Source organism: Sinohyriopsis cumingii, chromosome 10 (assembly GCF_028554795.1).
Source record: "Sinohyriopsis cumingii isolate HCF-2022 chromosome 10, ASM2855479v2, whole genome shotgun sequence".
NCBI lineage: Eukaryota > Metazoa > Mollusca > Bivalvia > Unionida > Unionidae > Sinohyriopsis > Sinohyriopsis cumingii.
In genome coordinates, this window is record NC_142970.1 from 61,331,663 (window position 1) to 61,351,102 (window position 19,440).

Genomic DNA, 19,440 nt, shown 5'->3' on the forward strand with positions numbered 1-19,440 from the left:
TCAGCAACATTAAGTTTTACAAAAGAGTACTGTCCTAAAGATTTTGTTTTAATGATTGAAAATGAGGGATGCATTGAAATGCAGGTTAAGTCAAATCAGTTGGTTCTTTGTGACAATTGTTTTGCTTTTTAGATGCACAAACGTGTGATCCTACATTCTTCAAATGTCGCAACAATCACTGTATTCCTGGTAGATGGCGCTGTGATTATGATAAAGATTGTACAGATGGCTCTGATGAAGATAACTGCGGTAAGTAGCAAATCAGTTTCTCCCGTCATAACAATTGGAACATCACCTGCCTTTTACATGGCATGCTAGAAGAAGCCACAGATACAAATAATGGTCATTTAGAGTTCATGGTTGTTCTTGCATCATAATAATTTCATTGACATAACAGTGGCCAGACAACCCGCACTATAAGGACATTTTAAATAACAACAGCTATGTAATATAAAAAAAATGGGATGAGGAAGTTAAAAAGAAAGACTGAACATTAAAAAAAATGTCACCATGAGTTTAGAACCTGCAACCTCCTGTCTGGCTGCCATGACATACAGAATGGCAAATATGGGTGTTTATGTATAATAGTAATGCTTTGTAATAGAAAATATATGAAGCCATAAAATAGAGCATAATTTTAGTGATTCAGGGTTACTTTACAATTTGGTATATTTTCAAAAGCATTTTGACTGTTGGAACATAGGTTTGTGTCACAAATTTGTGTTGTACAAATTTGATCAAATATTTAAAACAAGCCCCCCCACCCCACTCCGATGCAATCAGCTCAGATCAGGGAGGGGGCCCTGAGTAGGCGAGTGGTCTAAAGCGCTCTCCGTTACGGATTACTGCCATCTCACCTCTGTCTGCGTAGGTTCGAGTCTTGGATTCGGCCAATGTGGGTATGTGAGAAAGCTTGCCGGTAGCTTCTCGTGGGTCGGTGGTTTTTTCAGGGTATTTCCCAGGTTCTTCCTCCACCATTAATACTGGCCGCCATGTATAGCCTATTGTGTGCTGAAAAATGGCGTTAAACCGTACAACAACAACAACAACAAATCAGGGAGTGGAATATCCAAATTCATAAAGAAGTCAAATACCCAATTCATACAAAGCTTGTATTGTGCTGAAGTATTATTGTTGAACTTTTTGTATGTCATAACCACATGATGAGTACGATGTGAACTTGTACTAATGAGCTTTGCAGTACCTAACCTCAGAGTGTATCCCTTTGCAGAACTATATCTGTTATTGGTATTGCTATTAAAATCATTTCTTTTTTGGAAATAATCTAAAAACAAATTTTGTCATTATTATGGTAACTTCATTGCTATAGCAACTTATAAAATAAAAACCATTTGGAAGATTGTTGTTGTTGTTGTTGTTGTTGTGGGGTTTAACGCCATTTTTCAGCACGATAGGCTATACATGGCGGCCAGTATTAATGGTGGAGGAAGAACCCGGAAAACCCCGGAAAGAACCACCGACCCACGAGAAGCTACTGGCAAGCTTTCTCACATGCCCACATTGGCTGAATCTTAGACTCGAACCGCCGCAGACAGAGGTGAGATGGCAGTGATCCGTAACGAAGAGCGCTTTAGACCACTCGGCCACTCGGGGCCCCCATTTGGAAGATAATTACAAAACAAGGCAGCGTAACTGCAGGCACAATTCATAAATAAAAACAGGTCCTAAAAAGTGGTAGTTGCAGTCCGTTTGAAGTTCTAAAACTGAGTAAAAGTTGCTCTATTTGTATATGGAAAGAATGACTAACCAGGCCAAAGATGACCAAATTGTTAAGAATTTCTGGAGTCATTTATCAACAACCTTGCAATTCCATTTCCTTCATGCATGAATAATGAATTTTCCCATGACATTGTATTGTACAGATTTTATGTAAATTTGATCTGTAAGTTTTGTTGTGTGTATGCTGTACTATTAACTTGTTTAATGTCTTGTCACACACAAACAAATGGTGGAAATCAGCTTTTAGAAACATGAGTTAACATGAATGACACGGCGTTAGAAGTTGATCTTGAAAACTTCAAATAAAAACCTAACTTTGTTTTTGAATTTATAAACTTTTTTTTAAAACCTTAAAAACTGAAGGAAACTTAAATAATTTTTTTTTAAAAATCCTTAAAGAAATGTGAAATGATGAACAGTTCTACTGGGACCCCACAAGAAAATGCTTTTTTGGAAATGTTTTTTTGTTAACTATCAGAGCAGTTGAGAAAGCATGTAAATTAAGCTAATTTACATTCAGCCATTTTATTCAATCAAATATTTGATAGATCCATAAGAGCATATAGTTGTTGCATCATTAACAGTGTTAACATTGTGTTTGCTTTGGTATTGTCACAATTTGAGGTGTGTTTGAAGCAAACTCCTATCCTACTTTATCAGATTTGTAATAAATGTTATGCTCACCAAGGAGATAACCTTATAACTGCTTTGTCTTGAACTTTCAAAAATTTGAAACCATGAAAAAGCCCCCCAAAACACTCAAACCTTAAAATTTAATTTCTTCTCTAACCCCAGTGACAACCAGCAGCAAGTTAGAGTATTCATCCAAGCAAGTCAGCCTACCCTTTTGTAGTGATACTTAAAAAAAAAAAAATAACACTAATTTAATTTGTTTAATTCTCTAACAATGTATTTGATGCACATGAAAAAATATGTGAAAAGAAATTGGAAAAATAACACTAATTTAATTTGTGTAATTCTCTAAGGGCTGTTCCATTTAGATATACATGGTACCCAGGGAAAGCAGTTTAAAAAAAATATATGTCAGGGTACTTTGCTTTCAAAGCACATAATAAAATGATAAGAAAATCCTAAATTGCATCCTTGGGTGAGTACCCCACTTTAAAAGTGCCTTCCCTGGGTCCCATGTATGTTTTAATGGAACAGCCCTAACAATGTATGTGGTGTGCATGAGAAAATATGTGAATTGTAAACACTGATATTTGAACATTCTATTATTTGCTAATATGAACAGTATGCATGCCTTATAAGGCACAGCCATGTTTTAAGCATGTTTTTTCAAGCTCATTCCAGTATGTACAAGTTCTGTGGCATTTTTTGTTGAAAGGCTTCCAATGTTGGATTGTGATTGTGGAGTTCACTGCCAAAATCTTTGTCTTGCAGTTCTGTTCTATGTTTCCAAAAAGTAAACCTTATTTTTTTTTAAATTTCCAGAATACAGAAATTGCTCAGAGAGTGAATTCCAGTGTAATAACAATAAATGCATTCCCAGGAGTCTTCAGTGTAACCATAAGATGGACTGTGAAGATGGAAGTGATGAGATTAATTGTAGTAAGTATTATGCTCACAGATATAAAAAAAGAAAAAAACAGTGCAGACAACAGAAACCTAGATTCACTATCATGCAATTGAAACACCTGAACTAGGCCAGCGGATTGTTATTTGTGTTGTTTCTTTTCAATGTTGAGTATGGGAAAACAAGTATGCACATAATAGGGACCTACACTGTTGATTATTATAAAGGAGTTGATATGGTAACTCTTTTGATTTCTTTGTAGCGATGAGCTGTTTGTCAAGCCAGTTTCATTGTGCTGACAAGCTGAAATGTATCCCAGAAAGCTGGATATGTGATGGCGATGAGGACTGTAATGATGCATCCGATGAAATATGTGGAGGTAGTTTTTCTATCTGTCTGTCAATTTATTATGTTTGGTTTCTTGAAAATTTATGTTGATGAGGACAGCATTGACATTGTAGATTGACAGAGACTGCTTCTTGATTCCCTCTCCCTCCCTTCCCCCCCCCTCTCTCTCTCCCTCTCTCTCTCTGACCTGTCTGATTGAAGAAATTCATTCTTGATAGATGTCTCAGTCTTTTATGAAGAAAATCGTTAGCGCATATCAACTGTAAACCTTCAGTTGCTTATCTCTCAAGCTTGTATTTTTTAAACGATTGTTCTCATGATGCTTAATTACCAAAGAAAACAAAAAATGAACCCATGTAATTTTGAACTAAAAGAAACCACCAAAAGTATTCTTACCCAGTGTTTGGTGCATAGTAAACTTTGGAACTTGAACAGGTATTTATTGCAGAGAACATTTGTATTGCTACCTTGTGTCAGAAGCAGTTGCCGCATGGACTTGAAAAAGTTTGCTGCATGGGTTTTGTAAAGTTTGATTTTGGCAAACTGAATTATATATCAGATCTTAGTCACCTCTTGGTTGAACCTTGTACACAAGCATTTACGATAATCATTTTTTATCTTTTATTCAGTGAACAGAACATGTGGGGTTGGAGAGTTTCGGTGTGCAAACTCCATGTGCATCTCGTCAACCTGGCAGTGTGATGGAGATAAAGACTGCCTGGATGAATCAGATGAAGCTGTCGACATGTGCAGTGCGTATAATATTTTTTATTTGCATACCAACAAAGTTAGGGCATACAGAATTTTGTCTATGTGTTTGTTTATTAATATATATAAATGGTCATTCTTTTGTGTGTTCATTCATTTATTCTTTTGTTCATTATGCCCTCAGCATCAGGGACCTTATTTCACTTATGAAAATGGCAGATATTTCATGAAATCTAATAAGAAAATAATAGTTTCTGTAAGTTTAGATCAGACTGCATACTTGGGCCAAAAGTCAAAATCATTGGGACCCATTTGTCTATTCTGTTCAAAAATGCTGCGACAGCACTCTTGATCACAACGCAACATTTACACTGTGTTCACATATTATTGCTGTGTTACTGATATGAAGAAATAATGCAATTATATTTTTGTTCACAAATGTTGCAGCTCTACACTGTTCACACTTGCTGTATTTACTGCATGTCTGCTGCTGTTTAAAATGCTGCAGACTGTTCTGGTGGCCTAGTGATTAGAGTCATATCAAAGACTTATAACAATGCTACTAACAGCTGCCTCGCTAGGCACTCAGCATTAAGAGGTTAGTGTTAGGACTGGTCGGCCTGGTGTCAGGGTAATGTGTCTAGGTGGGACATCATGCTACTAGCATACATGCCAACCATTACGCTCTTGGCGTAATCATTACACTTTTTTCACTAAATTATGTCTTACACGTAACTTTATTTGGATTATGCAGTTTTGGTATATCCCCCTCCAAAAAATCAATAATTTGTTTTCTCCTTTTTATTAACATCTAATTAATCCCACAGACCGTATCCTAGAAAGATGGCATCAGTGTAGCTATGACATAAGAGTACGCTTGTCCGAAGTTGTGAATGCACTTTCCTAACAGTATTATGTTCTATTTATAGCACGTGAAGGTTGTTCTCAGTTTTGAGATCGAAAGTTCACTCCTCCTGTGCCTGCAGTTTGATCTTTTACTGAGCAACTTAAGCTATTATCAGCTTATAAATAATGAAATTATTTAACTCCTGTAATTTTTCATAGCCTCTAATTTTTCATTCATGGCTTTTGTGTAAAAATCATGATTAAATGTTTCATATTTTTGCTTAAATAAAACTTGATATATTTTCATTTAGATTTACATTTGCCAAAAAAATACTGCCAACTTTTTTGACAGAAAATAATGAGATTAAAATAATATACCAAAAACAAATGTTTTATCGTTTATTATTATTTTGTAGCCTCATATTTTTATATTTTATAATACACCATCATTGAAATCCATTTTTGCAGAAATCTGAATCAAACGTGGATAAAGCTACATGTGCCGAGACACTGTTTGCTTACTTTCTAGCTTATCATAATCTCACAGTTATGGTAACAAATTGTTCAGATCTGGTCAGAGTAATGTTCCTCTACTCAGAAATAGCACATAAGTTCTCATACAAAGGAAATCTATTCATATAATGACTCGAGCATTAAGTTCTCATTGTGATAAGGTAGTCAAAGATCTGCACCACAATGACATACTTATTAGCCATTTTCATTGAAAATTTTCCCTCATTGAAGTCAAAACACCCAACCAAATCTTTTGCAAATCTCAGGATTTGTCCCAAGCTTACTTCTCAGTTCTGTTACCATGGTGGCCGTCTTGATAATTATGAAAATGCTACTCCAGCTGAATGGTCATATCAACATGGGGCTTTCACTAAGATTTCTTATGATAACTGGTTGGCCCTAAATAAATGATCTTGTAATCCATCTTGAAAATATTGTTATTGCTAACAATTGCAAGTCTGTTTTCTTTTTTTTTTCTTTACTATTGTACATTAAGGTCAGAAATAATCACATGTTATGTAATACCTTTTTTCGGTTCAGTCCCATAATTTTACATGCATTTTATAAACACATATGATGATATCCATTGATAATAACTTTAAGAACCCAAAGGGGAGTAACTCAGTTGGCAGTTTCAGATTTGTAATCCAAGTTCAGCATCTGTCTAGGTTAGCATTTTTCAGCTGTTGCTGTCTTTCTATGAGAAAGGCACTTAGCTCCCATTTCACTGGCATGATCCCATTTCATCAGCATGATCCCATTTCATCGGCATGATCCCATTTCATCGTCATCATCACATTTCACTGGCATGACCCCATTTCATCGGCATGATCCCATTTCACTGGCATGATATACCAAGAATGAGTTGGAAGTACTGTTAATAACCCCACCCACATCCCCTTCACTAGAAAGGCTCAGAATTTGCTGGAGTGTTGCCTAATGGAAGTAAACTGAACTTGTCTGTTATGCTTATTAAATACTGCATTCTGTTCACATGTTATGCTTTTGATTATTAATATTGCAGACAAGTATGTATGTCCTGTTGGAACCTACCAGTGCAAGAACCAGAAACGATGTGTTCACAGACTGAAGCTTTGTGATGGCAATGATGACTGCGGTGATATGACTGATGAAGATCCTCGAATATGCAGTGAGTTTTATTTCATGCTCTTTGTCTTTGGAAAGTAAGGAATATAAAAGGAACCGTTTTGTCAGTAGGGTCACTCTGTAAGGTCATTTATGTCCCACATTTTGTCAGTAGGGTCACTCTGTAAGGTCATCCATGTCCCACATTTTGTCAGTAGGGTCACTCTGTAAGGTCATTCATGTCCCACATTTTGTCAGTAGGGTCACTCTGTAAGGTCATTCATGTTCCACTCACCTCTTGTGTCTCAACTGTAGATCTCATTTCAATGCACATAGAGTTTTTCCTTATAATGAAGTATGAGATACATGTAATTTCAATATCAATTAATGAAATGGAATCCATGACCATATTTGCCTTATACAGGAACCATGTTATAACGATGAGCCTTATAGTGAGATTGCTTTATGATGAAGTACATGATACATGTAACTTCACTACCACTTAATGAAATGGAATCCATGATCATATTTGCCTTATACAGGAACCATGTTATAACGATGAGCCTTATAGTGAGATTGCTTTATAATGAAGTACATGATACATGTAACTTCACTACCACTTAATGAAATGGAATCCATGATCATATTTGCCTTATACAGGAACCATGTTATAATGATGAGCCTTATAGTGAGATTGCTTTATAATGAAGTACATGATACATGTAACTTCACTACCACTTAATGAAATGGAATCCATGACCATATTTGCCTTATACAGGAACCATGTTATAACGATGAGCCTTATAGTGAGATTGCTTTATAATGAAGTACATGATACATGTAACTTCACTACCACTTAATGAAATGGAATCCATGACCATATTTGCCTTATACAGGAACCATGTTATAACGATGAGCCTTATAGTGAGATTGCTTTATAATGAAGTACATGATACATGTAACTTCACTACCACTTAATGAAATGGAATCCATGATCATATTTGCCTTATACAGGAACCATGTTATAACGATGAGCCTTATAGTGAGATTGCTTTATAATGAAGTACATGATACATGTAACTTCACTACCACTTAATGAAATGGAATCCATGACCATATTTGCCTTATACAGGAACCATGTTATAACGATGAGCCTTATAGTGAGATTGCTTTATAATGAAGTACATGATCCATGTAACTTCACTACCACTTAATGAAATGGAATCCATGATCATATTTGCCTTATACAGGAACCATGTTATAACGATGAGCCTTATAGTGAGATTGCTTTATAATGAAGTACATGATACATGTAACTTCACTACCACTTAATGAAATGGAATCCATGACCATATTTGCCTTAAACAGGAACCATGTTATAACGATGAGCCTTATAGTGAGATTGCTTTATAATGAAGTACATGATACATGTAACTTCACTACCACTTAATGAAATGGAATCCATGACCATATTTGCCTTATACAGGAACCATGTTATAACGATGAGGCTTGTAGTGAGATTGCTTTATAATGAAGTACATGATACATGTAACTTCACTACCACTTAATGAAATGGAATCCATGATCATACTTGCATTATATAGGAACCATGTTATCACGATGAGCCTTATAGTAAGATTGCCTTATAATAAAGTACATGATCCATATCCTAATGAAATGAAATTCATGACATTACTAAGTCTTCATTGTATACAATACTATAATGAATGGAGTTAAAATGCATTGCAATTCTATACAAGAGAGTAATATGTTTGAGCTTAAATTTTTGCAATATGGAGGGTGTTGTGTGCTAACCTATTTCTATTATATCACTCAAGAGGGCATGTTGCACTGTAGATAGATAATTCAGTATAAAGTAGACTGGAAATTATATATTAGATAAAAGTTTATTGTTCAAGAAAATATTGAGCTTCTGAGATTTTAGTAGTTAGCTTGCTCGACTTACAATCAGTGGGTTGCGGGTTTAGATCCTGTCCAGACCTGACAAGTTGCTTTTCTAGACAAGGCACTTTACTTCTATTGCCTGAGTACTCAATAGTCTTTTATGTACTGATTTGTTAAACACTGCTCAGAGGACCTGTTTGTACCCTGCTCTTTATTATTTCAAAGGGAGGAAAGATGTGCGATGTGTAGAAGATGAATTCCACTGTCCATCTAGCTTTGAATGCCTTCCCATGTACAAGGTTTGTGATGGCAAAGAAGACTGTACTGATAAACAGGATGAAAACAAAACCATGTGTAGTAAGTATCCCTTTAATTGTAGTAATAATTGTAGTAACAATAAAATGGTTAAGTTTTTTTTTTAAAGTGTTCTGTTTGGTGCATAACATATTTTTCCAGTGTCAATTCTATGAATATGAAGTATTAAAATAACAGCCATCTTGAAATCTTGTTATTGCTACTAGTTTATGGAATGATCATGTGAAAGCCAGGTGTTCATTAAAAGACATTTTATGATGTCTGCATGGTTCTAAATGAAAATGGTGATGATTCAGTATCTATTATAGCCACCGCTGTTGCCATCTTGAAAATCTTGGGCTCTTCACCAGAATTCTTAATCTGATCCCAAATAAAAATTGTGCCATTCTAACTTCTGATACGGCTGTTACAATGACCATCATGAAAGTCTTGTTGTAGTGTTGCACTGCTATAATCAGTTACAAGTAGATCTGCTTTGTATCATCGGTTTAATTATATCATTGATATCAGATCAAATAATGTTGGTAGAATAAAAAAAGGTTAAATGGCACACTAATGCTAGCTGCATTAGCACGAGTGGTTATGATCATGTGTTAAGTCAACTCACATTGCTTTAACCAATCAAACAACTTTATAAATATTATACTGATAGTGAACTTAAATTCCTGAATTAGCCATGAGAGGCTTACTCAAGGATGAGCAGTAATTTCACTGTTACTTGCAAGTAAAATCAAAAGCATCAATATTTTACTAATACAACATAAAAGCATTGAGCTTTAATGTTTCATAAAATTAATATCCCATCATTTTTTAAAAGAAGATTGTTGTTTTGTTGCAAATCAACAATAACACTCATATATGTCCACATTTAGCAGTGGTACATATTAGTTGAAACTGCTTGGAGTAATGTTTTTCGTGATCTTTCAGAGGATCGGTTATTTTGAATATAAAGGTAACTTGTACAGAAAAACCCAACAACTGAATCATTAGAAAACGTTTTTGACAATTATTCTCATTGCATTTATAAAATACATATTCAGCCATTTCACACACACACACCTCATTGCTGATGTCCAACCTTTTATTTTATTCCAGAGCTTCCTAGGTAACTCAGAATTTTGTTTACACAGTGGTCTATGTTATTGACCCTCTTGTGTGCAGGTTGTCGAGGGAGAGGTGTAAATGCTTTCAGGCTTGAGAGCAGACTGGTCTCAAATTGCAATGAATTACAACTTCTGTTAGAAGGGTCACTCACTAACAGGCATTGGGCCAATTATGGTTATTATCGTAATCAATTCTAATTGATTACAATGTGATCTGTGATCTTAATTGTCCATAATTAGCAGTGTAATCACATTGTATTCATGATTACAAATGACTACAGCCAAAATAATTCTTAATAATTGTAAGGATAATAAAAGTTTCCATAAGCAGAAGACCATGAATGATGATTATTACAAAGGAATAGGAATGGATAATTTTCCAGCTAATTTTTCTGAAAATATACTGTGCCTTATATTTGTAAAGCTGTTTGTTTTTTAGTTATACAGTGCATTATATCTGCCCAGAACAACAACAAAATAACAAGCAGATATGAAGTAGTCATAATCGTAACCATCCCTCTGTAATCATAATTATGGTTTCCAAATAAAAAATGTAATTATAATCATCAGCACCAAACAACCTGGAATCACAATTGTAATTGTTATTGAACACCTGTAATCGACTCCATGTCTGCTCAGTAAATTCTACAATACAACCTTTCACACTTTCTTTGGTCATTAACAACTTCTGTATTTCTATAATTATAGCTGATTGAGAGCTTATTTTGGGCCAGTGAGAATATTTACTACTTGGGCAAGTGAATATTAGCAATTTGTCAACCTTTGGTTTCCCAAGATCTTTATTCTGTGCACTTCCTTGTTCATAAACATATAAATGAAACCAGTGCATGCAGATATATGCCCATCATCAAGCATGTACTTGTATAAAGAAATGGAGTTGAGGGTATTGTAAGGATAATCTTTTCGCTTTGATCTATTTAGGACTGCCATTTTGCTCAAAATTGTATAAACATTGATAGCCTAATTATAATAAGAAGACAATCATTGTTTTCCCAGACAGCTCAAGATATCTCTTTATGTTTTGATATCAAGATATTACTGTATGATTTGATATCAAGATATCATTTTATGTTTTGATATCAACACATCACTTTATGTTTTGATATTAACACATCACTTTATGTTTTGATATCAAGATATCACTTTATGTTTTGATATCAGGAGATCACTTTATGTTTTGATATCAAGATATCACTTTATGCTTTAATATCAACACATCACTTTATGTTTTGATATCAAGATATCACTTTATGTTTTGATATCAACACATCACTTTATGTTTTTGGTACCTGGATATCACTTTATGTTGATATCAGGATATCACATTGTTTTGATATCAAGACCTCAATTCATGTTTTGATATGATATCATATTATGTTTTGATATCAAGATATCACTTCATGTTTTGATATCAACACATCACTTTATGTTTTAATATCAGGATATCACTTCATGTTTTGATAGCAAGACCTCACTTTATGTTTGGATATCAAGACATCACTTTATGCTTTGATATCAACATATCACTTTATGTTAGTATCAGGATATCACTTTATGTTTTGATATTAAGATATCACTTTATGTTTTGATATCAAGATATAACTTTATGTTTTGATATCAAGACCTCACTTTATGTTTTGATATCAAGACCTCACTTTATGTTTTGTTATCAAGATATAACTTGTGTTTTGATATTAAGAAATAATTTGTCTCATTTTTTCACAGATAAAACAAAACCGTGTGGGTCAAATAGATGTCACCATAACTGTACAGACATCATTGGAGTTGGAATAAAGTGTTTCTGTCAACATGGTTATGTAATTGGTGATAATGGCTTCAGTTGTACTAGTAAGTAATCTTATGCAAATATCGTAACTGTTTGCTACGCTACATATTCAACCCCATTAACAGGCATACATGTATAAACCAAGATCTGCCATCACTGAATACAGATATGACAACCAAACATTTACTGATCTTTCATAAAAATTCCAATTTCCACATTCTAAATTATGTTTCTGAAATTCCATGATATTAGATTTGTATGCGATATTATTTTAAACAGAAGCTTTCTCTGTGAACATAGGGGTTTTCAGTGTAAACAACATTGTTCATTAAACAAAACAATTTAATCTGACTAAGATAATAGGTGACAAGCTGTCTGCTTAAAAATAATTCAGTGGGTTGAGTCAAATAGTGACTCAAGCAGGCAAAGAACTTTTTTTTTCAGATGTAGAAAAGATTGCAATGCACAGTATTCAGATAGTATCTTGTATTATGAGAAGCTAGCATGGAAAAGTGAATAACAAAAGAAAAAAAGAATTACCATATATACTCGCTTATGAGTCGAGTCTAATGCAAACTGCACAGACCCTGATATGCTACCCCATAATTTTTTCAATTTGCAATGGGGGGTGGGGGCCTCCCTGAAAATCAATATTTTAGATTAGACCCGGAGACCACAGTCATAAATGATTAAGAACAAGACACTAAATAATATCTGTAGTTAATTGATATCAATTCTTGGTTAAGTGGTATGAAATCATGGTTAAGTGATATCAATTCTTGGTTAAGTGATATAAAATCATGGTTAAGTGGTATGAAATCATGGTTAAGTGATATCAATTCTTGGTTAAGTGATATAAAATCATGGTTAAGTGGTATGAAATCATGGTTAAGTGATATCAATTCTTGGTTAAGTGATATAAAATCATGGTTAAGTGATATCAATTCTTGGTTAAGTGATATAAAATCATGGTTAAGTGGTATGAAATCATGGTTAAGTGATATCAATTCTTGGTTAAGTGATATAAAATCATGGTTAAGTGGTATAAAATCATGGTTAAGTGATATCAATTCTTGGTTAAGTGATATAAGTTCTTGGTTAAGTGATATCAGATCATGGTTAAGTGATATCGAATCATTGTTAAATGATACCAAATCATGGTTTAGGGATATCAATTCTTGGTTAAGTGAAATCAATTCTTGTGTGTCAACTTGCTGTAAAATAATAGCATGATAAAAGTCGCTTTGGTTAGATAAAGGATTCTCAGTGGATAAATTTTTAAAAAAATAGATTCTGGAAAAAACGTGAAAATATATTGTTATGAATGTCTAAGTTGAATAATAGCAAATGCAAAATTGAAATCAACAACATGGACAAGCAGTCAGAAAATCCAATTCTAACCATTATTTCAAAATGTAGACAAAATAAGAGTGCTATAATTTTAATATAAATGAGATAGAGAGTAGTACTAGAGACACAAAATTAGAATGCAATAAATGAGAATGAGGGTAGTACTAGAGACACAGAATGAAATAATGTGTGTGTGATTAGGATTTTTAATGTAGCTTTAACAATTTTTCAGTCATATGGCTATGATGTCTGCAATGTGGCAGTTTATAGTGATGTCTAGCACTGCGGCATCATGCCACAGACATGTAGCATGATGTCCCATCCAGTCACAATATCCTGACACCAGGTCGACCAGTCCTAACACTGACCTCTAAATGCTGAGTGCATAGCAAGACAGCTGTTAGTACCATTTTTGTAAGTCTTTGGTATGACTTGGCCGAGGTTCAAACCCACGGCCTTCCCGCTTTTGATTCGACGCTCTAAGCACTAGGCCACTTGAGCGGTTGGAATGCAATAAATGAGATATAGGGTAGTACTGGAGACACAAAATTAGAATGCAATAAATGAGATTCTAAACGATCACCAAGCACAGTGAGGAGTATGAAATAATGGCATATTAACATCCTCTATAGCCATTATATAAAATAAATGTATAACGGATTGAACTGACAGTATGAACATGCATTGATGCAGGTTCACTTTTTTTGCTTCCAAGCTGGATGCTAACATGGTTAAGCGACACAAATTTGCAATACAATAAGTAGCTAGGATCATAACTTTCAACATAGAAACACTGTAAGTAGCTGGAGATGTTCTTTATCGCACGATTGCAACACCGTAAACAACTAGAGTTCAAGTTTTTCACATGCGTTAGTAATACCATAGGTAGCTAGAGATCACATTTTTCACCTGTTGCACATACAAAAACCAGCAGGAAAAGCCATCATCCCATGGAAAGCAACTGGCAAGCTTGCTCACATACCCACATAAGCTGAGCTTGACATGAAATCCATGCAGACAGACAGAGATTAGATGGCAGTGATTGGTAAAAAAGTGCTTTGGACCACTCTTCCACACAGGGCTCCTCTACATTTGTTAGGAAATTGAACTAGTCAAGATTAATGTCAACAAAAGCTCACATAAATAGAGATGTCAAAATTGTGGGGAATTTCTGTTGGGTACCCATCGATCTTAACGATTGGTTACCCTGATACCCGAACAAAGGGAAATCCTATTAAATATAAACCTGAACTGCTTTATTGAAAGTTCACACGTGCCAACCCCCAAGAGCAGTATAAGCGTAATTTATTACTAGTATTAATGGCAAAAACACCGTAATCTGAGCATATAAAGAGTGATCTATATATTACATGCCATAATTGCTGAAAACTAAGAAAAACATATATTTTTTTTAATGTACATTTATTTTTGCTGCTTACCTGAATCTGAACTTAATTTTTATTTCTTCACAAATCGGTTAAATCCATGTGGATTAGTAGTCAGTACAAGAGTATAGAAGCAAAATAATTTGATAAATTATTGATACATGTCACTTCAACTAGTCTACATGTCTACAATAACTTTTGCAAATAGTTGTAAAGTCCACAAATAATGACTGTTGTAGTATCTTAGATCTGCCATGGTTCATCCCCTAAAGACGGTTTAGTGCAACATGTTTTTTTAAGTGTAATAAAATCCCTCTTCTTAAACATTTTTCAGTCAAATAACGTCCAATAATCACATTGATACAGCTCATTTTTGTATGATATCTGGCACCATTTATTTTCGATTTAGACAGATCTACGTATGTAGTATCAAAATAGAATGAATCTATGACAAGTGGTTTCACATTGAATAATTCCATGTATTTTTTTGAAACTGTTTCGTGTAAGATTGATGCAAAAATTACCATATTTATGCGAGGTCAATTTTTATTATATTTTTTTCAGTGTTATTAAATAACAAAGATTTCCATTATATTTAAATATTTCAGTGAAAAATTTCATTCTGTATAGTTGTCCATTTTGTTCATATTCTCCTTACATGTTATAAGAAGTGCATGTTATGGTAACAATGTTTCTGCATTGCCTTTGTCATGACAAAAATATCTGTCTTGGGTTTCCTGCTAAAAAAAAAATGTCCCAGAAAATGAACATGTGAACAGCGGCCCTGACAGATGGTTAATTATTGCTCCAGGGCCACAAACTTGAGGCAAAAATGGCATTATTTAAACTGACATTTATATTGTGCTTTCTTTTATTTGAATTGTAGTACTATTTAAATTTTATTTCATTGAATATTTCTAAATTAGTACTTACTGGCAGTGCATCTTACTGCCTAGATTATGTCATCAGGATCTTAAAACAAGTGTGTTTTAAGTTGTGAGAAAAACGGTGCGCGAACCATGGACAGACACGAAGTTAGGGCAGACTAGCTTTAAATATCATCATTGATTCTTAAATAGGTCATGTAAGAAGGGAGGAAAGTGTCCTCCCTTGTATTATTATATAGTACATGTATGACAGGTAAATTGTAAGCAATCATATGAGCTCCTGTGATGATGGATAAATGCACACATGACATGAGCCTTGAACTGTAATCGTTATTCTGTCTCAATCTGAACTTGGAATACTTTATTTTATTACGGGTACCTGGATGTTGATTTTATTACCCGGGTTATTATCAATGCGCAAGTACCCAGGTACCCATTGTCATCTTTACACATATATTTGACGATAGACAAGTTGCACATATTAGAATTATGTTGCATAGTCACTGTTGATGTGCAATCTTGTGAAACCTCTAGCTTCCAAATTTATAATTCAATTTCAGCCAGATTTGTTGTGAGAGTCTATCTTAACATGCTTGCTTAATTTCAATGATTAGCAAATTGTGCACATTTCTTAGAATCATGGCCCTTGATATTTCCTAGAGTTGTGACTTATTTCAACAAGCTTGCACAGTTTTGAAGATTATTACATTGAAAACATTTCTTAAAATTATGGCCCTTGATATTTCATAGAATTGCAGCCCTTGATTTGTTTTCACAGCATAGGCATTGTAATGTAAAGGCATGAGAATACTCAGACTTTAACATTTTTTATTCGATTTCACTCAAAGTCTTCATCCTATCAAGAGTTCATGTAAGTAATAGCATGGACATGTTCTTAGAGTTAAGGCCCTTGATTGTTGTAGCATGCAGTATGTACTGTTAATGTACAACTTTGTGTTCGCTCATGGTTTTACATTTATTTTCAGATTTCACCAGAAATTTTGTTTAGTGACATTTGACCTCAGTGAAACTGAGACAAGTTTAATGATGATCTTGCTCTTATTTGATAGAGATATGGCACTTGAACAACTTCGCAAAGACATTGCAGATTTACAGCCATGTGAAGACCTTATAAATTCCAAATATATTATTAGATTTGAACCAAATTGGCTTTGAGGCTTTATATCAGCAAGAGCTAAGACCTGTTCAACAACATATCAGTAAAGACATATTCCAGTGTGATATCAATAAAGATGTATTCCAGTGTGATATCAATAAAGACATATTCCAGTGCGATATCAATACAGACATATGCCACTGTGATATCAATAAAGACATATGCCAGTGTGATATCAATAAAGACATATGCTACTGTGTTATCAATAAATACATATTCCAGTGTGATATCAATAAAGACATATTCCAGTGTGATATCAATAAAGACATATGCCAGTGTGATATCAATAAAGACACATTCCAGTGTGATATCAATAAAGACATATTCCAGTGTGATATCAATAAAGACATATTCCAGTGCGATATCAATACAGAAATATGCCACTGTGATATCAATAAATACATATGCCAGTGTGATATCAAGAAAGACATATGCCACTGTGTTATCAATAAATACATATTCCAGTGTGATATCAATAAAGACATATACCAATGTGATATCAATAAAGACATATTCCAGTGTGATATCAATAAAGACATATGCCAGTGTAATATCAATAAAGACATATGCTAGTGTGATATCAATAAAGACATATTCCAGTGTGATATCAATAAAGACATATGCCAGTGTGATATCAATAAAGACATATTCCATTGACGTCATATTTAAATAATGTATCCAATCCACACTATGGGCCTTTACTGGCAGGTGACATTAGCCATTTTCATGACAAAATTTTGTTGTTGCTTCTCATCTTCTTGCTGTTATTGTTATTATCATTATTATTACTATTATTATTAGTATTATCATTATATTTTCAGAGATTGATCCATGCTCTAATTGGACAATGTGCCCTCAGCGGTGTAATCGAACTCAAAACTGGTACAAATGCACATGTGATAATGGATATTTGCCCATTGTCACAGAGTACCCGATCAAAATTGGACAAAGTTCCACAACCATACATTCCTGCGTAGCAAAAGGTATGTGGGTTTTCATATATTAACAGGCTGTTGCTAATAAGGCTGAAACAAATGGTAAAACAGAAAACCAAACCCTCAAATTCCTAAATTGATTATTTTTTTCCTTCAGTTGATCTGTATTTCAAGATTTATGGGTTTGTGTCTCATGTCAAAGAGTAACCAAAACACATGTATTTAGAAGTGTTAGTTTGGTATCCCTTTCCAAGAAATCACAACTACTGACACTTTGTACTTGCAAAGACAGAAAAAGTTGGTAAAAGGCTAAATTTTAATGGTATAATTGCCAGTCAGCCAATATCATCAATGCATGGTTTATCATTTGCATAAGATCAGGAAATTTTTTTGAAAGAAAATGAAATTAATGCATTTTTTACCTTTACAGGAGCTGTGTTGGTAACAGACTATGCCACAAATCAACATCAGGACAGTTGTGGAATCCCTAGTCAAAGTTTCCTCTTATAAAAAAATTGGAATATGTCACTACGACATGGTGGCAGCATAGGGTAGCTGCTTATTACCAGGCTTAGCAAATTTAAATCACCTTATATCGAGCAACAACTGCATGAAATTGATTGGAAAATTATTTATTTTCTCAAAGATTGCAGACATGGCATTCTTTATGTCTTTAATCTGCTGAAAAAGAAGACAAAACTACAGCATTGATGAAATTTGACCTGGTACTCACCATTTGCAGGGCTAGGCACATTATTAAACAAATATCGCAACCTACATAACCAGTCACATGTTATCAACAATAAATCCCCTTTTTAATATTGTTATACAAAAACATTTAAAAATATTAAATGAAAGGCACATATTGTTTGCAAAAAGAACTAAAACGTATCTAATTCGCAACATATTTATTCAGAGAAAAATGACGAGAAACCTGTTGCTGCAACTTGGAGAAAACCAGAATCATCAGGTAGAGAATGCATGTCAACACGCGTTAGTCATGTGATACCAACAAAAACATGGCTGATGCATGCTCTATGCTTCGTGAATCTGGCTTTCTCCAGGTAGTGGCAAATTCCAACATTTAAATAGCTAAATGGAGCAGACTCTACGCCTCAACATAAATGTCAAAATATCTAAAATTGGGTGTGATGGGTCGGAGGAAACTCGGGCTACTTCATCTCATTTCACTCACCAACTTAATCTAAATGCAGTTAACAACTTTGGTTCGGGGCCGTTAGTGGCCAAGTGGTCTAAAGTGCTCACCGTTACAGATCACTGCCATCACACCTCTATCTTCGTGGTTCGCGTTTCAAATTCAGCCAATGTGGATATGTGAGAAAGCTTGCTAGTAGCTTCTCGTGGGTCAGTGGTACTGTCTGGGGTTTTCCCGGTTCATCCTTCACCATTTATACCGGCTGCCATGTATATCTGATCTTGTGCTGAAAAATGGTGTTAACCCCTACAACAATAGTAACAACAGCAACTTTGGTTCAGAATTCAGTTATAAAGGTTAAGGTTTTTACATGCATCATGTTATATGTTTAATTTTAGTGGTTTGGTTTGAGTAAAAGCTTCAGTGTGGCTTATAAATCACACAACTTGTGGTTTTCCAGAATCCAAACCAAAAAGATCACTTGGCAATTATGTTATTAATTTGTTTTGAAAAAAAATAAGTGAAGTTAATATTGGTTCTTTAATTTCTATTCCTTTGTGCACCAGCAGTCAGTCACACACTATAGCACCTGCAAGATGGTTGATTTATCTCTTGATGGCTTCAGGCTTTGTTTTGACAGCC

General features: G+C 34.3%; 1 protein-coding gene across 2 annotated transcripts in view; it reads left to right on the forward strand.

Moving 5' to 3' along the window:
* LOC149790231 (prolow-density lipoprotein receptor-related protein 1-like) overlaps nt 1-19,440 on the forward strand; it is a 393,476-nt gene that overhangs the window by 308,985 nt on the left and 65,051 nt on the right. For both annotated transcript variants that reach the window (XM_089972262.1, XM_089972261.1), the window contains exons 60-67: nt 133-249; nt 3,196-3,312; nt 3,540-3,656; nt 4,255-4,377; nt 6,717-6,842; nt 8,909-9,040; nt 11,848-11,970; nt 17,529-17,690. In XM_089972262.1, coding sequence (XP_089828388.1) covers nt 133-249; nt 3,196-3,312; nt 3,540-3,656; nt 4,255-4,377; nt 6,717-6,842; nt 8,909-9,040; nt 11,848-11,970; nt 17,529-17,690 — 1,017 coding nt within the window. The remainder of the gene's footprint in view (nt 1-132; nt 250-3,195; nt 3,313-3,539; nt 3,657-4,254; nt 4,378-6,716; nt 6,843-8,908; nt 9,041-11,847; nt 11,971-17,528; nt 17,691-19,440) is intronic.